General features: G+C 47.4%; 1 protein-coding gene across 1 annotated transcript in view; it reads right to left on the reverse strand.

Annotated features, from left to right (window-relative positions):
• LOC126291536 (protein PRRC2A-like) overlaps nucleotides 1–15,835 on the reverse strand; it is a 695,341-nt gene that overhangs the window by 151,445 nt on the left and 528,061 nt on the right. The window contains exons 7-9 of the mRNA XM_049985037.1: nucleotides 10,597–10,784; nucleotides 2,407–2,448; nucleotides 2,179–2,328 (exon numbers count right to left, since the gene is read on the reverse strand). Coding sequence (XP_049840994.1) covers nucleotides 2,179–2,328; nucleotides 2,407–2,448; nucleotides 10,597–10,784 — 380 coding nt within the window. The remainder of the gene's footprint in view (nucleotides 1–2,178; nucleotides 2,329–2,406; nucleotides 2,449–10,596; nucleotides 10,785–15,835) is intronic.

The raw sequence follows: 15,835 nt of genomic DNA on the forward strand, positions 1-15,835 counted from the left end.
ATCGTGGTGCAACGACAGTCAATGTAAGTAAGGGCACGACAATGGGAGCGGTGAGGTGCCACAAGTGCCCCAAGGAAATGTGGTGGGAGTGCCATTATTCTCTATACACATAAATGATCTGATGGACAGGATGGGCAGGAGTCTGCGGTTGTTTCCTGATGATGCTGTGGTGTATAGGAACATGTCGAAGTTGAGTGATTTTAGGAGGACATAAGACGACTCAGACAAAATTTCTAGTTGGTGTGAAAAATGTAAGTTTTGGAGAATGAGTAGGAAAAACAAACCTGTAATGTTGGGATACAGTGTTAGTAGTGTCCTGCTTGTCACAGTCACGTCGATTAAATATGTGGGCGTAACGTTGGAAAGCGATGTGAAATGGAACGGGGGTCTGATGATTGTGGTAGGAGAGGCGAATGGTCGTCTTTGCTTTATTGGGAGAATTTTCGGAAAGTGTGGGTCATCTGTAAAGGAGACCGCATGTAGGACGATAGTGCGACCTAGTGTTTCGGATCGGTACCAGGTTGGGCTGAAGGAAGATATCGAAGGAATTCGTTTTCGAATGGAGCAGGAAAGGAAATGACAGGTAGTGGTACAAAGTGCCCTACACCAAACACCATATGACGGGTTCGGAGTGTGTATTTGGATGCAGATGTCAAACTCCGTACGTCTACATATCATCGGTGGGTATTTGAATCATTAGACTCGGAATTCCTTGTAACAGTAGAACGGTCAGCAGAGTGCAGTTACCGGAGTGTTGTTACTGGGCCTGGTAGGGTATATGATGGACGTCAATAGCGGTCAGGGATTACTGTAAAGTCTGACGCGTAATCGTGTGAGGCAGTATCATCAGCACCTGACAGTTTTTCAGAGGGTCCTCATTGTCGGTCACGATTTGGGCAGTTGGTCGAATCGTTCCATACCCATATTTATGGGACAGTCTGACATGACTGTGGCCTTAGTATTACGTGGCAACATGAAAGCAGGCATATATTAGATTTACTTTCATTCCAGTTGATCTGTAGCGAGGACGTCCTCCAGAATGTAGAACATGCCAGAAAAACAACAATAAATGACAAATATTTACAACTCAAAAAGATAAGCTAATGTAACATTCCACAGGTCCCAAATGGCATGGTTGTAATTTTTTAATGAGCGCTATGTGAAAGTATCATTTTACAAATACTAATGCACCGAATTTAAAATAAAAACAGTTTTTTATTTATTTATAAGGTAATAAACGTGTAATACAACTACTAAATACTTATTTACAATGAACACATTACTGAACTGAACTGGTGCAGAAGGTAGATTGTACACACACACACACACACGCACACACACAAACACAAACACACACACACACACACACTTATTTACAATGAACACATTTTTGTTGTTGTTGTTGTGGTCTTCATTACTGAGACTGGTTTGATGGAGATCTCCATGCTGCTCTATCCTGTGCAAGCTTCTTCATCTCCCAATGCTTACGGCAATCTACATCCTTTTGAATCTGCTTAGTGTATTCATCTCTTGGTCTCCCTCTACGATTTTTACCCTCCACGCTACCCTCCAATACTAAGTTGGTTATCCCTTGATGCCTCAGAACATGTCCTACCAACCGATCCCTTCTTCTGCTCAAGTTGTGCCACAAACTCGTCCTCTCCCCAATTCTACTCAACACCTTCTCATTAGTTATGTGAGCTACCCATCTAATCTTCAGCATTCTACTGTAGCACCACATTTCGAAAGCTTCTATTCTCTTCTTGTCCAAAATGTTTATCGTCCATGTTTCACTTCCATACATGTCTACACTCCATACAAATACTTTCAGAAATGACTTCCTGACACTTAAATCTATACTCGATGTTAACAAATTTCTCTTCTTCAGAGATGCCTTCCTTACAATTGCCAGTCTACATTTTACATCCTCTCTACTTCGACCATCATCAGTTATTTTGCTCCCCAAATAGCAAAACTCCTTTACTACTTTGTCTCATTTCCTAATCTAATTCCCTCAGTATCATCCGACTTAATTCGACGAAGACTAGGCTATTGAGGAAGAAGAGAGAAATGTAGAGAATAAGAATGTGGAACTCGAAGAAGAAGAGGAAGTAGAGGAGGAGGAGAAAGAAATGGAGAGGAGAGTGTGAGGAACGCAACATGAAGGTTAAGAATTACGGAAGAAGAAGGGCGGAGCGTGCAGAGGGCAGGGGGAGGGCGGCGCACCTCCTCGGCGAGCGCGCGCTCCTTGGCGGCGAGCAGCTCGCGCTCCGCGGGGCTGACCACGGGGCTGACGTTGGGCAGCAGCAGCGGCAGCGGCGGGCCGTCCTCGGGGCGCCGCCTCCGCCGCCTCCCGCCGTCGCCGTCGCCGCCCCCGCCGGACGAGCGCCGCGACGCCGGCCGGCTGCCGTCGCCGCACGCCGCCGCCCCCAGCATCGACCCGTCCACCTGCCGGCACACGACACTGCTCCTTCACTGTTTCTTACCGGTCTTCCTCACTCCGCCAGCTACGATATCGGCTCTCTGCACATTCCTGGAAGTCTTGCTTCCAAATTACAAGATCCCTTAGTATCAGAATACACCACCTGACAAAAAAAGTGAGGCACCGAGATCTCAGATTTACGAGCCCATTTATGAGTACGATATTGCCCTCCCTCTGGCCTGGTTATATGCGCTGACTCGGTTGGCAGGGGTGTCCTCCTGAGGTAAGCTGCCCCCGACTGCTGTAACTGGTCCTCAGTATCCTTGACATTGGCACTGGGACGGAGTTGACGGCCGAGTTGATCCTACGCACGTTCCATCGTGGACAGATTGGGGATATTGTTGATACGGTAGTACAACATCGCGCAGGCAGTTCGTAGTGACACGAGCCACGTATGGACGAACACTGTCCTGTCGGGTAATGGCGCCACAGTAGTGTCACGTGGAACGTAACACGTGAGGACTCAGGATGTGCGTGACGTACCGTTGTGACGTCACTACCAGCCGTGATCCGAAATACTACCCTATGGCTCCCCACACTATGGCGCCAGCCTTGCTCGCTGCCATACTCGTCCACAACGGTCGCCTGGGGCAGTGCAGAACCACGATTCATCTCTCCAGTCCACTGCCGCGGCAACACTCCAAAAGCAGCCGTTTTGGTTGTGCTGTTACGGCGGTATGGAACGGTAATCCCTTAGTCCGGCTGCTGCCAGCCTCCGACCAGTGGCGAAGGATGGCAGAATTGTTGCAGGGAGTGCACTACTTGTTCTCGGATGGCAGGCACAGTGGGGTTTAGGATGTGCTTGGTGTACAACACCGCGATTCTTCCCAGTGGCCGACCGGAACATTGACGTAGAGTACGCCCGCCCTCACGTCCCTGTACAATCGTGTGTCGAGCCACCGCCATTTCCGAATGCCCCACAAATCTGGAGGTTGCTCGATTAGGCCGGCCGGTCAAATGGAGGCGCACAGTGAGGCTCCTGTCAAATTTTGTCATTTGCTGATACAGTGTCTCACATGAGTACACGGTATCTCCGTCTTCTTCACAGTGATCAGTCGACATCTGATCCTATTCACGTCCTTTATATATTCCACCAGGTATGGTAACAACTGTAAACATGAAGAGTATTGTAGCAGTCTGGTAACTGATCTGCCTGTCACAGGCACTTGTTACTTTAACCTCTCATACACCCATCAGTGTTGTGTGCGACTTCGAACATTCATTTGACATCCGACCGTGTCTGCTGGTAGCTTTACTTTTTTTTTTATCAGGCAGTGTGTATGTTGTATCCTTGGGATCAAATGCCATAGCTTGGAAGTACCTCGACGGGAATTCATTTTACTTAAGAGTTGACGGCCTACCGCAGCTGGTAGCATATTTACACGTCATTTTTTCGTGTCTCTCCTGCGACGTCAGTCAAAAGTGGAGCGTACACTTCCCCGATAGCAAATGAATCTGCTACCAAGGAAAGAGACGCACCTGCAACAGGTGTATACTACTGTCAACTAAATGACCAAACGATTCATGCAGAGCGCCAAAAACAAATGCAGCGAGTTAGTCAGGCCACGGTCTCCAACTGTCAACTGGAGCAGCTCCAGGTATCAACAAGTTCTACAGGTGGATTCTATGCAAACTACACCACTAATGATCACGTTCAACAGGCAGTCGTAAATTGGATATTTTATGACCGTTAACGAACGCCAGAATATAGTAAGAATTTGCACAGAATTGATGACTGGTGCAGGCTCTCGCAGTTGACCCTGAACATAAATAAATGTAACATATTGCGCATACATAGTAAAAGAAATCCATTACTGTACAGCTACACTGTTGATGACAAACTGGTGGAGACGGCGTTTGCCGTAAAATATCTAGGCCTAACTATTCAGAGCAACCTTTAGTGCAATGAGCACATAAAACAGTTAGTGGGAAAAGCAAACCGGTTTTCCCACAGTCTATGATTCAATACCATACAATAGTCCAAACGTACGTTCTTAGAAATTTCGCCCTCAAAGTAAGCCACTGTAAATGTGAATTTCTGGTACATTAATAAACGTTGTAACCGCCACAATGCTGAATGCAAGAATGCGACCGTGCATGCATTGTGTTGTACAGGCGCCGGTTGTGAGTTTGTGGGATGGAGTTTCATGCCTCTTGCACTTGGTCGGACAATACAGGCACCGTAATTTCTGCTTGTGTGTGGCGCAATTGTCGTCCGACGATGTCCCATATGTGCTCGCTGGAGACAGATCTGGTGACCGCGCAGGCCAAGACAACATATTGATACTATATAGAGCATTTTGTGTTACAACAGCGGTAGGTAGGCGAGCCTTTCCTGTTGGAAAAAAAAACCCGTCGAATTCTGTTCATGATTGGCAGCGCAACAGGTCCAACCACCAGACTGACGTACAAAGATGCAGTCAGAGGGCCTGGTGTAACCATGAGAGTGCTCCTGCGGTCATACGAAATCGCACCGCCGACCATGAGTCCAGGTGTAGGCACAGTTTGGTTGCAGGCCCTCAACTCGCCTCCTCCTAACAGACACAAAGCTACTGAGACAGAACCAGCTTTCATCAAAACGCACAGCAGACCTCAACCGTGCCCTCCAATTAGCTTTCGCTCGACACCACTGAAATCGCAAATGGCTGTGGTTTGGGTCGGTGGAATACACGCTACTGGACGTCTGGCTCCGAGCTGTCCTTCAAGTAACCGATCTGTAACAATTTGTCGCGTCACAGTGGTGCCACCTGCTGCTCAAATTGGTGCTGCAGATGCGCCAGACCCATACGCCGATCACGATGGTCTTCCACCTCGGTAGGGCCACGTGACCGTCCAGAGTCCGGTCTTCTTGCGACCGTGCATTCTACGTGAGCACCGCTGCCAGCAGTCATGTACGGCGGTTGTATTCCTGCCAAGTCTTCCTGCAGTATCGGAGAAGGAACATTCAGTTTCTTGCAGCCCTATTGCACGGCCTCGTTCAAACTCAGTGAGGTACTGATAATGGCGTCTTTGTTGCCTTAAAGGCATTCTTGACTAACATCAGTTTACCACGGCCAATCTCAAACTACGCTCACGCTCGCTACATTGTTCATTTAAAGCAAACCTCGATTTGTATCCTCACAGTGGCACAGCTGGCGCGAATCTTACGCGACTGGCTCGAATTTTACGTAAACATCATCATTCAGATGTAGAAACACTCGTGGTCGTGCGGTAGCGTTCTCGCTTCCCACGCCCGGGTTCCCGGGTTCGATTCCCGGCAGGGTCAGTAACTTTATCTGCCTCGTGATGGCTGGGTGTTGTGTGATGTCCTTAGGTTAGTTAGGTTTAAGTAGTTCTAAGTTCTAGGGGACTGATGACCATAGATGTTAAGTCCCATAGTGCTCAGAGCCATTTGAACAATTTTTTTTGTGGAAACACGTTACCAACTATCATTAGTGACGTACCACTCACGCTTGGTGTTGTGATCTTTTCCGTTAGTGTATATTTCTCGATAACGTTTTACAGGAAAGTTATCAGACTAATTTCGAATACTTCCGACACGAACACTGATTACAAACAATTTTTTAAAAATCTGGATATCGATTGATGTTTTTCGAACAGGTAGCAGCTAGTCTTAAAAATGTGCTTTGAAATGCCAGTTAGCTCTATGTAGCAGAGTCTTGAGGTCGTGGTTTCTCCAGGGTACAGCTGCTATGTGTGTCCCGAAGATCAGGCTACTAAAAGAAAGGTCTGACCTAACACCTTCCACAAGACTTCCACGTTCAGCTGCTTGCTGGATAGTGGAATGAACAAATGAATTAACGTAAAACATGGATTAATAGATGATGAGAAGCAATTCATTAGTTTTAACTACCTATCTAACTTACTAAAAGAAGTGCTTAAAAACCGGTCGTAACATATTTTTCCACTGACGACACCTTTACCGAGACTTCAGCACAACGCTACTAAACAAATCCTACTGAACACACTGCATTTTTGAAAGGTTTTTGTTGCGGTTTATCATTCAAAACTACATTTTTTCGTAATACACAAGTATAAATACAAAAACCACCACATACGGTGTGCCAGCTGCGCGAGAGAATCAGCATGGCAACTGCTCTGTTTGCTTCTGTAAGCCATTACAGCACAGGACCCGTGACCTCACGGGAAAATCGCTGCTTTGTCTCTCAGAGTCATAAACATCGCATATTGAATACCGCTAGATGCCACGCAAGGCAAGTTTTAAATTTAATTTTAAATCATTCCACCTGGACAATTCCTTCTGTTCCACTGACGAATTTCTGCTTAAAATTTTTTCGTTTAGTCGCATGAGTAGGAATAAAATGAAAACATGTTCATTAATGAGAATACTAACCATGTTTACATATCCTATAAATCGACTCGTTCGACATCATTTCGATAAAAGAACCGTCCAAATGAACTACGGACTATGTAACTACACTCCTGGATATGGAAAAAAGAACACATTGACACCGGTGTGTCAGACCCACCATACTTGCTCCGGACACTGCGAGAGGGCTGTACAAGCAATGATCACACGCACGGCACAGCGGACACACCAGGAACCGCGGTGTTGGCCGTCGAATGGCGCTAGCTGCGCAGCATTTGTGCACCGCCGCCGTCAGTGTCAGCCAGTTTGCCGTGGCATACGGAGCTCCATCGCAGTCTTTAACACTGGTAGCATGCCGCGACAGCGTGGACGTGAACTGTATGTGCAGTTGACGGACTTTGAGCGAGGGCGTATAGTGGGCATTCGGGAGGCCGGGTGGACGTGCCGACGAATTGCTCAACACGTGGGGCGTGAGGTCTCCACAGTACATCGATGTTGTCGCCAGTGGTCGGCGGAAGGTGCACGTGCCCGTCGACCTGGGACCGGACCGCAGCGACGCACGGATGCACGCCAAGACCGTAGGATCCTACGCAGTGCCGTAGGGGACCGCACCGCCACTTCCCAGCAAATTAGGGACACTGTTGCTCCTGGGGTATCGGCGAGGACCATTCGCAACCGTCTCCATGAAGCTGGGCTACGGTCCCGCACACCGTTAGGCCGTCTTCCGTTCACGCCCCAACATCGTGCAGCCCGCCTCCAGTAGTGTCGAGACAGGCGTGAATGGAGGGACGAATGGAGTCGTGTCGTCTTGAGCGATGAGAGTCGCTTCTGCCTTGGTGCCAATGATGGTCGTATGCGTGTTTGGCGCCGTGCTGGTGAGCGATACAATCAGGACTGCATACGACCGAGGCACACAGGGCCAACACCTGGCATCATGGTGTGGGGAGCGATCTCCTACACTGGCCGTACACCTCTGGTGATCGTCGAGGGGACACTGAATAGTGCACGGTACATCCAAACCGTCATCGAACCCATCGTTCTACCATACCTAGACCGGCAAGGGAACTTGCTGTTCCAAGAGGACAACGCACGTCCGCATGTATCCCGTGCCACCCAACGTGCTCTAGAAGGTGTAAGTCAACTACCCTGGCCAGCAAGATCTCCGGATCTGTCCCCCATTGAGCATCTTTGGGACTGGGTGAAGCGTCGTTTCACTCGGTCTGCACGTCCAGCACGAACGCTGGTCCAACTGAAGCGCCAGGTGGAAATGGCATGGCAAGCCGTTCCACAGGACTACATCCAGCATCTCTACGATCGTCTCCATGGGAGAATAGCAGCCTGCATTGCTGCGAAAGGTGGATATACACTGTACTAGTGCCGACATTGTGCATGCTCTGTTGCCTGTGTCTATGTGCCTGTGGTTCTGTCAGTGTGATCATGTGATGTATCTGACCCCAGGAATGTGTCAATAAAGTTTCCCCTTTCTGGGACAATAAATTCACGGTGTTCTTATTTCAATTTCCAGGAGTGTAAATACACGTGTACCGTCTAAGAGGCCAGGCCACACGGCAACAGGCTTCCGTGGCTGTTGTCACTCTCAATAAAAATCATCTGGGCTGTTGACCGCGTTGTCAATATACTCTCAAGAGCGAAATAAACTGTTACACCTGCCTAATGTCGTGTACGGTCCCCGAGAGCATGCAGAAGCGCAGCAACACGACACGGTACGGATTCGACTACTGTGTCAAGTAATGCTGGAGGGAACTGACTCCATGAATCCTGTAGGCCTGTCACTAAATCCAAAGGATTACAAGCGGGTGGAGATCTCTTCTGAACAGTACTTTGCAAGCCATCCCAGATATGCTCAATAATGCCGGCCGCTTCAGTCTGAAAGCGCCCGACTGCTACGGTCGCAAGTTCGAGTCCTGCCTCGGGCATGGATGTGTGTGATGTCCTTAGGTTAGTTAGGTTTACGTAGTTCTAAGTTCTAGGGGACTGATGACCTGAGATGTTAAGTCCCATAGTGCTCAGAGCCATTTGAACCAAATATGGTCAATAATGTTCATGTCTGGGGGATTTAATGGCGATCGTAAGTGTTTAAACTCAGAAGAGTGTTCCTGGTGCCACTCTGCAGCAATTCAGGACGTGGGGTGTCGCATTGTCCTGCTGGAATTGTCCAAGTCCGTTGGAGTGCACAATGGACATGAATGGATGCAGGTGATCAGATGGGATGCTTACGAACGTCTCACCTGTCGGGGTCGTAGCTAGACGTATTATCACTCCAACTATACACACCCTACACCATTACAGAGCCTCCACCAGCTTTAACAGTCCCCTGCTGACATGCAGGGTCCATGGATTCATGAGGTAGTCTCCGTAATCGTATACTTCCATCCTCTCGATACAATCTGAAAGGAGACTCGTCCGACCAGGCCACATGTTTCCAGTCCTCAGCAGTCCAATGTCGGTGTCGACGGGCGCAGCCGAGGCGTAAAGCTTTGTGTCGTGCAGTGATCTAGGGTACACGAGTGGGCCTCCGGCTGCGAAAGTCCACTTGTTGATGGCCCAGCATTGAAGTCTGCAAAAATTTGCGGAAGGGTTGCACATCTATCACGTTGAACGATTCTTTTCAGTCATCGTTGGTGCCGTTCGTGCAGGATCTTTTTCCGGCCGCAACGATGTCGGAGATTTGATGTTTTACCGGATTGCTGATATTCACAGTACACTCGGGAAATGGTCGTACTTCATCGCTACCTCGGTAATGCTGTGTCCCATCTTTCGTGCACCGGCCGACTATAACACAACGTTCAAGCTCACTTAAATCTTGATAACCTGCCATTGTAGCAGCAGTAACTGATCTAACAGTTGCTCCTGACACTTGCTGTCTTATATAGGCGTTGCCGATAGCAGCGCCGTATTGTGCCTGTTTACATATCTCTGTATTCGAATACGCATGCCTACACGTTTGTTTGGCGCTTCAGTGTATAAAACTGTCCGACGTTTCGGCCTTACTTAAGGCTTTGTGCTGAGCTAACTGCAGTGTACTGATTCTTATCTCACCTTCTTGTTGCTAGTTTGTATCTGTATACATTGTTATAAAAACAGGGCTGCTCGCTTTTCACAATTTTTATAACAAGGCAACATATCAAAGAAATGGAGATTTTAGAAATAAACATTGTATGTATTTGTATTGTATGTTAACCGGGGACCTAGAAACGACGGAGAGGCTCCGTCCCCGCCGCAGCCGCAGTGGTCCACAACTCCACGACGACTACCGCAGTCCACTTCACCCCTCCGCCGCCCCACACCGTACCCAGGGTTATTGTGCGGTCCGGTCCCCGGTGGACCCTCGAGGGAACGTCTCACACCCCTATGCTTGCGTGGTAATGGTGGTGTACGCGTACGTGGAGAACTTGTTTGCGCAGCAATCGCCGACATAGTGTAACTGAGGCGGAATAAGGGGAACCACCCCGCATTCACCGAGGCAGATGGAAAACCACCTAAAAAGCGTCCACAGACTGGCCGGTTCACCGGACCTCGCCACAAATCCGCCGGGAGGATTCGTGCCGGGGACCAGGCGCTCCTTCCCACTCCGGAAGCCGTGCGTTAGACTGCACGGCCAACGACGCGGGCTGAAATAAACATTACTCGTTTTTCTTAAGAAACCAAAACTTTTACCACTGATGTTATGACGAATTGAAATGCCTTTTTTTATCGAGTTACTAGTACAAATAAAAGGAATACCTGAAAATAGCGGTTGCTTAAAACCAGAAGAGCGGCTGACCTGTGCGATGGCCTCCTTGGCGCTGGGCGGCAGCTCGTCCAGCTCGATGCTGGGCTGCGCCAGCAGCGGCTTGGAGCCGCAGAAGGACGTCTCGAGCAGCATCTTGTGCGGCGACGGCGACCGCCCGCCCCCCGACGACGCCACCGACAGGTGCGACGCCGCGCTAGACGCCCCCGACGCCGCCGAACCTGCGGCAGAGACACAGGGAGGTTGAAGCGGTATTGAATTGCATATTTCATGACAGGTGGATTGGTCGTCGAAGCGCCATACCGCGGCCCGGACGTTCACCGGATCTGACGTTCCCAAATTTCTTTCTGTTGGGAAAGTTGAAGGATATTTGCTATTGTGATCCACCGACAACGCCTGAAAACATGCGTCAGCGCATTGTTAATGTATGTGCGAACATTACGGAAGGCGAACTACTCGCAGTTGAGAGGGCTGTCGTTACACGTATTGCCAAATGCATTGAGGTTGACGGACATCATTTTGAGCATTTATTGCATTAATGTGGTATTTACAGGTAATAACGCTGTAACAGCATGCGTTCTCAGAAATGATAAGTTCACAAAGGTACATGTATCACATTGGAACAACCGAAATAAAATGTTCAAACGTACCTACGTTCTGTATTTTAATTTAAAAAACCTACCTGTTACCAACTGTTCGTCTAAAATTGTGAGCCATATGTTTGACCATTACAGCGGCATTCGTCTGTATAAAAAACGAACAGTTTACTCTTAAAATTTCAATGTTTGACAATGCTATCTGTCATCGGGCCACAATTGTTCGAGATTGGTTTGAAGAACATTCTGGACAAAGTGAGACCTGAGTTTCTCCTGGCATATACAAATTTCAATATCTTCCGGGTTATTAATCCAGGTAACATTTTCAGCGACTGCCGATATTTCGCCGGGAGAATACCCTGCCATTTTCAAGGCAAACTGCAAAGGACAGGCGATGTACATGCAAATTTAATACAGGAAAGATAACACACACACTCAACAACTAGCACCACCAAAGATGACCAAAGTCAGAGCTATCGATAGTGAGGCTACGCACTCACAGGTGAGATAGCATTGACTCTGTCCCTCTGTGTTTTGACTAGGGAGAGAGCGGGATTCCAAACAGAGTTTAAACAAAAACCTCCATCCCTATTAACGAGGTTGCTCGCTAATTTAATATCAACTGCCTGCTTAATAACTGTCCCATTAGCTGGACGTGCATGCCAATATCTCGGTGTTATTATATAACATGGGGTGACCAGTATCCAAGCAATGTTCGGCAATAGCAGATCTACTTGTCTACTGTAATCGTGTGTGCCGTTTATGCTCAGTACATCGGTCCTCCACGGTCCTGATAGTTTGACCAATGTACAGGGTGTCCAGAAAAGGACTCCCTGATTTCAAAATTAAATATCTCGAAAACAAAGATCGATAGAGGAATGCAGTAAACGGTATGTTTATTATGTAAGCTGTAAGAAGTTTATACAGCAGTTTGAAAAGCTGCTAACAAATGGCGCCATACGTAATGCCTAGTATAAATTATGATCTGAAGCCCAGAGCGATCAGTTCCACTATTGAAACGTGAAAGGAGGTTAGCGTACCGAAGGAAGAGATTAAAACCATATACTCCATTGAACAAGGTGTTTTTCTGGTGCTAGAGTACCACAGGTTAGAAGAGAGTCCTGCGGCAACAAGGCGAAGTTTTCAAGAACGATTTGATGTTCCAAAAGGACCCGATGCGAAAACCATTCGTACGCTCTTTGTAAAATTTCAACGAACAGGCAACGAGCGTAACTGATGATCTAGTGGGGCATGTTGGCCGCAAGAAAACCGCAGTTACGCCTGAAAATATCGCCACAGTTTCTGGAATTACTCAGCGGAATCCAATATCATCCGTGCGTAGAATTGCATATGATACTGGTTTGAAGCGTTCCTGCACGCAGAATATATTGAGAAAGAGCCTACACATGTTTCCATTCAAAATTCAGACCCACCAGGCCATACCCGTACGAGCTGTGCAACAAAGGGTTGTCTTTGCTAATCAGATGCTCAGAATGATTGATACTGAAGGATTTGATGTTGGCTGCATCTGGTTCACAGATGAAGCACACTTCCACCTAAATGGATACGCGAATAAGCAGAACTGGCGACTTTGCGGTTCCGAAAAGCCATATTGGTGTGAAGCGAAACCCTTGTATTCTCCTAAAGTTACTGTGTGGACTGCAGTATGCAGCAGAGGCATTATTGGCCCTGTTTTCATTCGAGAAACGGTCACTGGTGCACGTTACGTTGCAATTTTGGAACAATTTGTCGCCACAGAGCAAGCGTTAGAGGATAGACCAGATACTAATGGTTTATGCAAGATGGAGCCTGACCACATCGGTGTATCGCTTTCTTGAGGAATACTTCTGGAATCGAGTCATTGCTTTGCAATATCCCAATTTTTTTGGTGCAGGTATGGATTGGCCTCCATATTCGAGTGATTTTACTCCCTGTGACTTTTTTTTGTGGGGCACAGTGAAAGACATGGTCTACCCGAAGCATCCCGCCACGCTGGACGAGCTTGAATCGGCGATCTCTGTGGCATGTGAATCCATTTCGGTTGAGACACTACGAAATGTGATGGCGAATTTCATTCTTCGTTTGTGCCACCTCTGTAGTGCCAATGGTGAACATTTTGAAAACATTGTGATGTGATTGTTTGCAAAGATTGTTTTCATACGATTATTTCACATATATATGCTGATATGAGCTGTACGAGCTGTACAGCTCACAGCGCCATCTGTTAGCAGCTTTTGTAACTATTATTTCAAACTGCTGTATAAACTTCTTACAGCTTTCACAATAAACATACCGTTTTCTGCATTCCTCTATCGATCTTTGTTTTCGAGATATTTAATTTTGAAATCAGGGAGCCCTTTTCTGGACACCCTGTATGTCATGCCGCAGCTACAAGGAATGCGATATACACCCGCCTGAGTCAGACCAACATCATCCTAAACAGAACTCAAAGAACTCTAATTTTAGATGGAGGTGGAAAACACATTTCCCATGGTATATCCGTAAAACACGACCGATCTTGTTGGAAGTGTTTCCTACGTAAGGCGGAAAGGCGGTAGATTTAGGTGTCGACTCAGAATTATCATCAGTCACCCGATGTACAGTTGGTCGATAGCGCAACGCACGTTCAATCTGTCTATCACTCGTGTTCGTCTGTCTGATTCGTTGCGGTTAATTGAGACTAGGTTTGGTGCTGAATTAAATAATCTCTGTCGGCATGTGTTGACATGGAGAGAGACCAAATCGAAACTCACTAAAATTATCAGTCACATTGTTTACTTCTACGGGGAGGAAATGTATCGGTGTTTACGTAAGTTGGATAAACTTCGTAGCTGTCGAGTTAGACTGCAATGTACTTTGTCGTTTTTATTGAGGTGTCGTGATGAAAATCGTGTCCCAACCTTTGCCAAGGTTGTGCACCATATTAATTCTCCTGCCGCCAGTCGCATCAAGCAACGTGCTGGTTTGGCTCTTGTTCGTGAAAGGATGCATTGGAGTTGACGCCTTTGAAACCCGCCTGTTTCTTTAGATATTTTGTTTGGACTCATGGTAGGGAGAGTATGATTGCCTTTCTAGAATATCTGAACTCGATCCACCCGAACATTCGTTTTACGATGGTGGTGGAAGAGGATGGTTGCCTTTCCTTTCTTGACGTGTAGGTTAGGTTCAAATGGCTCCGAGCAGTATGGGACTTAAAATCTGTGGTCATTAGTACCCTAGAACTTAGAAATACTTAAACCTAACTCACCTAAGGACATCACACACATCCATGCCCGAGGCAGGACTCGAACCTGCGAACGTAGCAGTCGCGCGGTTCCGGACTCAGCGCCTAGAACCGCGAGACCACCGCGGCCGGCGTGTAGGTTAGGAGGAAGGATGATGGATCATTGGGACATGCAGTCTACAGGAAACGTACTCACACCGACTTATACTTACAGGCTAATAGTTGTCACCATCCGGCTCAGCGTGAAGGGGTACTTCGTACATTGGTACACAGAGCACATGTCGTTTGCGACGCTGAGACTTTGCCAGCTGAGCTGTCCCATCTTGAAGTCACGTTTCGTCAAAATGGTTATAGTGATAGACAGATTGAACGCGCGCTGCGCTATCGACCAAATGTACATCGGGTGTTTGATGATAATTCTGAGTCGACACCAAAGTCTACTGCCTTTTCGCCTTACGTAGGAAACACTTTCAACAAGATCGGTCGTGTTTTACCGATATACGATGTGAAATGTGTTTTCCGACCTCCATCTAAAATTAGAGTGCTTTGAGTTCTGTTAAGGATGATTTTGGTCTGCCTCAGGTGGGTGTATATCGCATTCCTTGTAGCTGCGGTATGACATACATTGGTCAAACTATCAGGACCGTGGAGGACCGATGTACTGAGCATAAACGGCACACACGATTACAGCACCCAAATAGATCTGCTATCGCCGAACATTGCTTGGATACTGGTCACCCCATGTTATATAATAACACCGAGATATTGGCATGCAAGTCCAGCTATTGGGACAGTGTTATTAGGGTAGCAGTTGAGATTAAATTAGCGAGCAACCTCGTTAACAGGGATGGAGGTTTCTGTTTAAACTCTGCTTGGAATCCGGCTCTCTCCCTAGTCAAAAAACAGAGGAACAAATGCTACCTCAGCTGCGAGATCGTAGTCTCACTATCGATAGCTCTGACTTTGGTCATCTTTGGTGGCACTAGTTGTTGAGTGTGTGTTATCTTTTCTGTATTAGTCTGTGAACCTGTCCTTTGCAGTTTGCCTTGAAAATGGCGGGGTGTTCTCCCGCCGAAATATCGGAAGTCGCTGAAAGTGTTACCTGGCTTAATTCCCGGAAGTTATTTGGAATATTCTGGACAATTTTCGCACACAGATCGCCCAACATGAATCTCATCGCTGATTTATGGGACATAATCGACAGGTCATTTCGTGCATTAAATCCTGCACTGGCAACGCTTTCGCAGTTATGGACAGCTATAGAGGCAGCGTGGCTCAGTGTTTCTTCAGGGGACTTCCATCGACTTATTGAGTCCGTGCCACGTCGAGTAACTGCGCTACGTTGGGAAAAAGGAGGCCTGGCACAATATTAGCAGGTATTTCATGACTTTTGTAACACATGGTTTTAATTAGAGAACAGCTATTCGAATAGATCCATTGTGGGCTGTAACAA

Source organism: Schistocerca gregaria, chromosome 9 (assembly GCF_023897955.1).
Source record: "Schistocerca gregaria isolate iqSchGreg1 chromosome 9, iqSchGreg1.2, whole genome shotgun sequence".
In the NCBI taxonomy this organism is placed as follows: domain Eukaryota; kingdom Metazoa; phylum Arthropoda; class Insecta; order Orthoptera; family Acrididae; genus Schistocerca; species Schistocerca gregaria.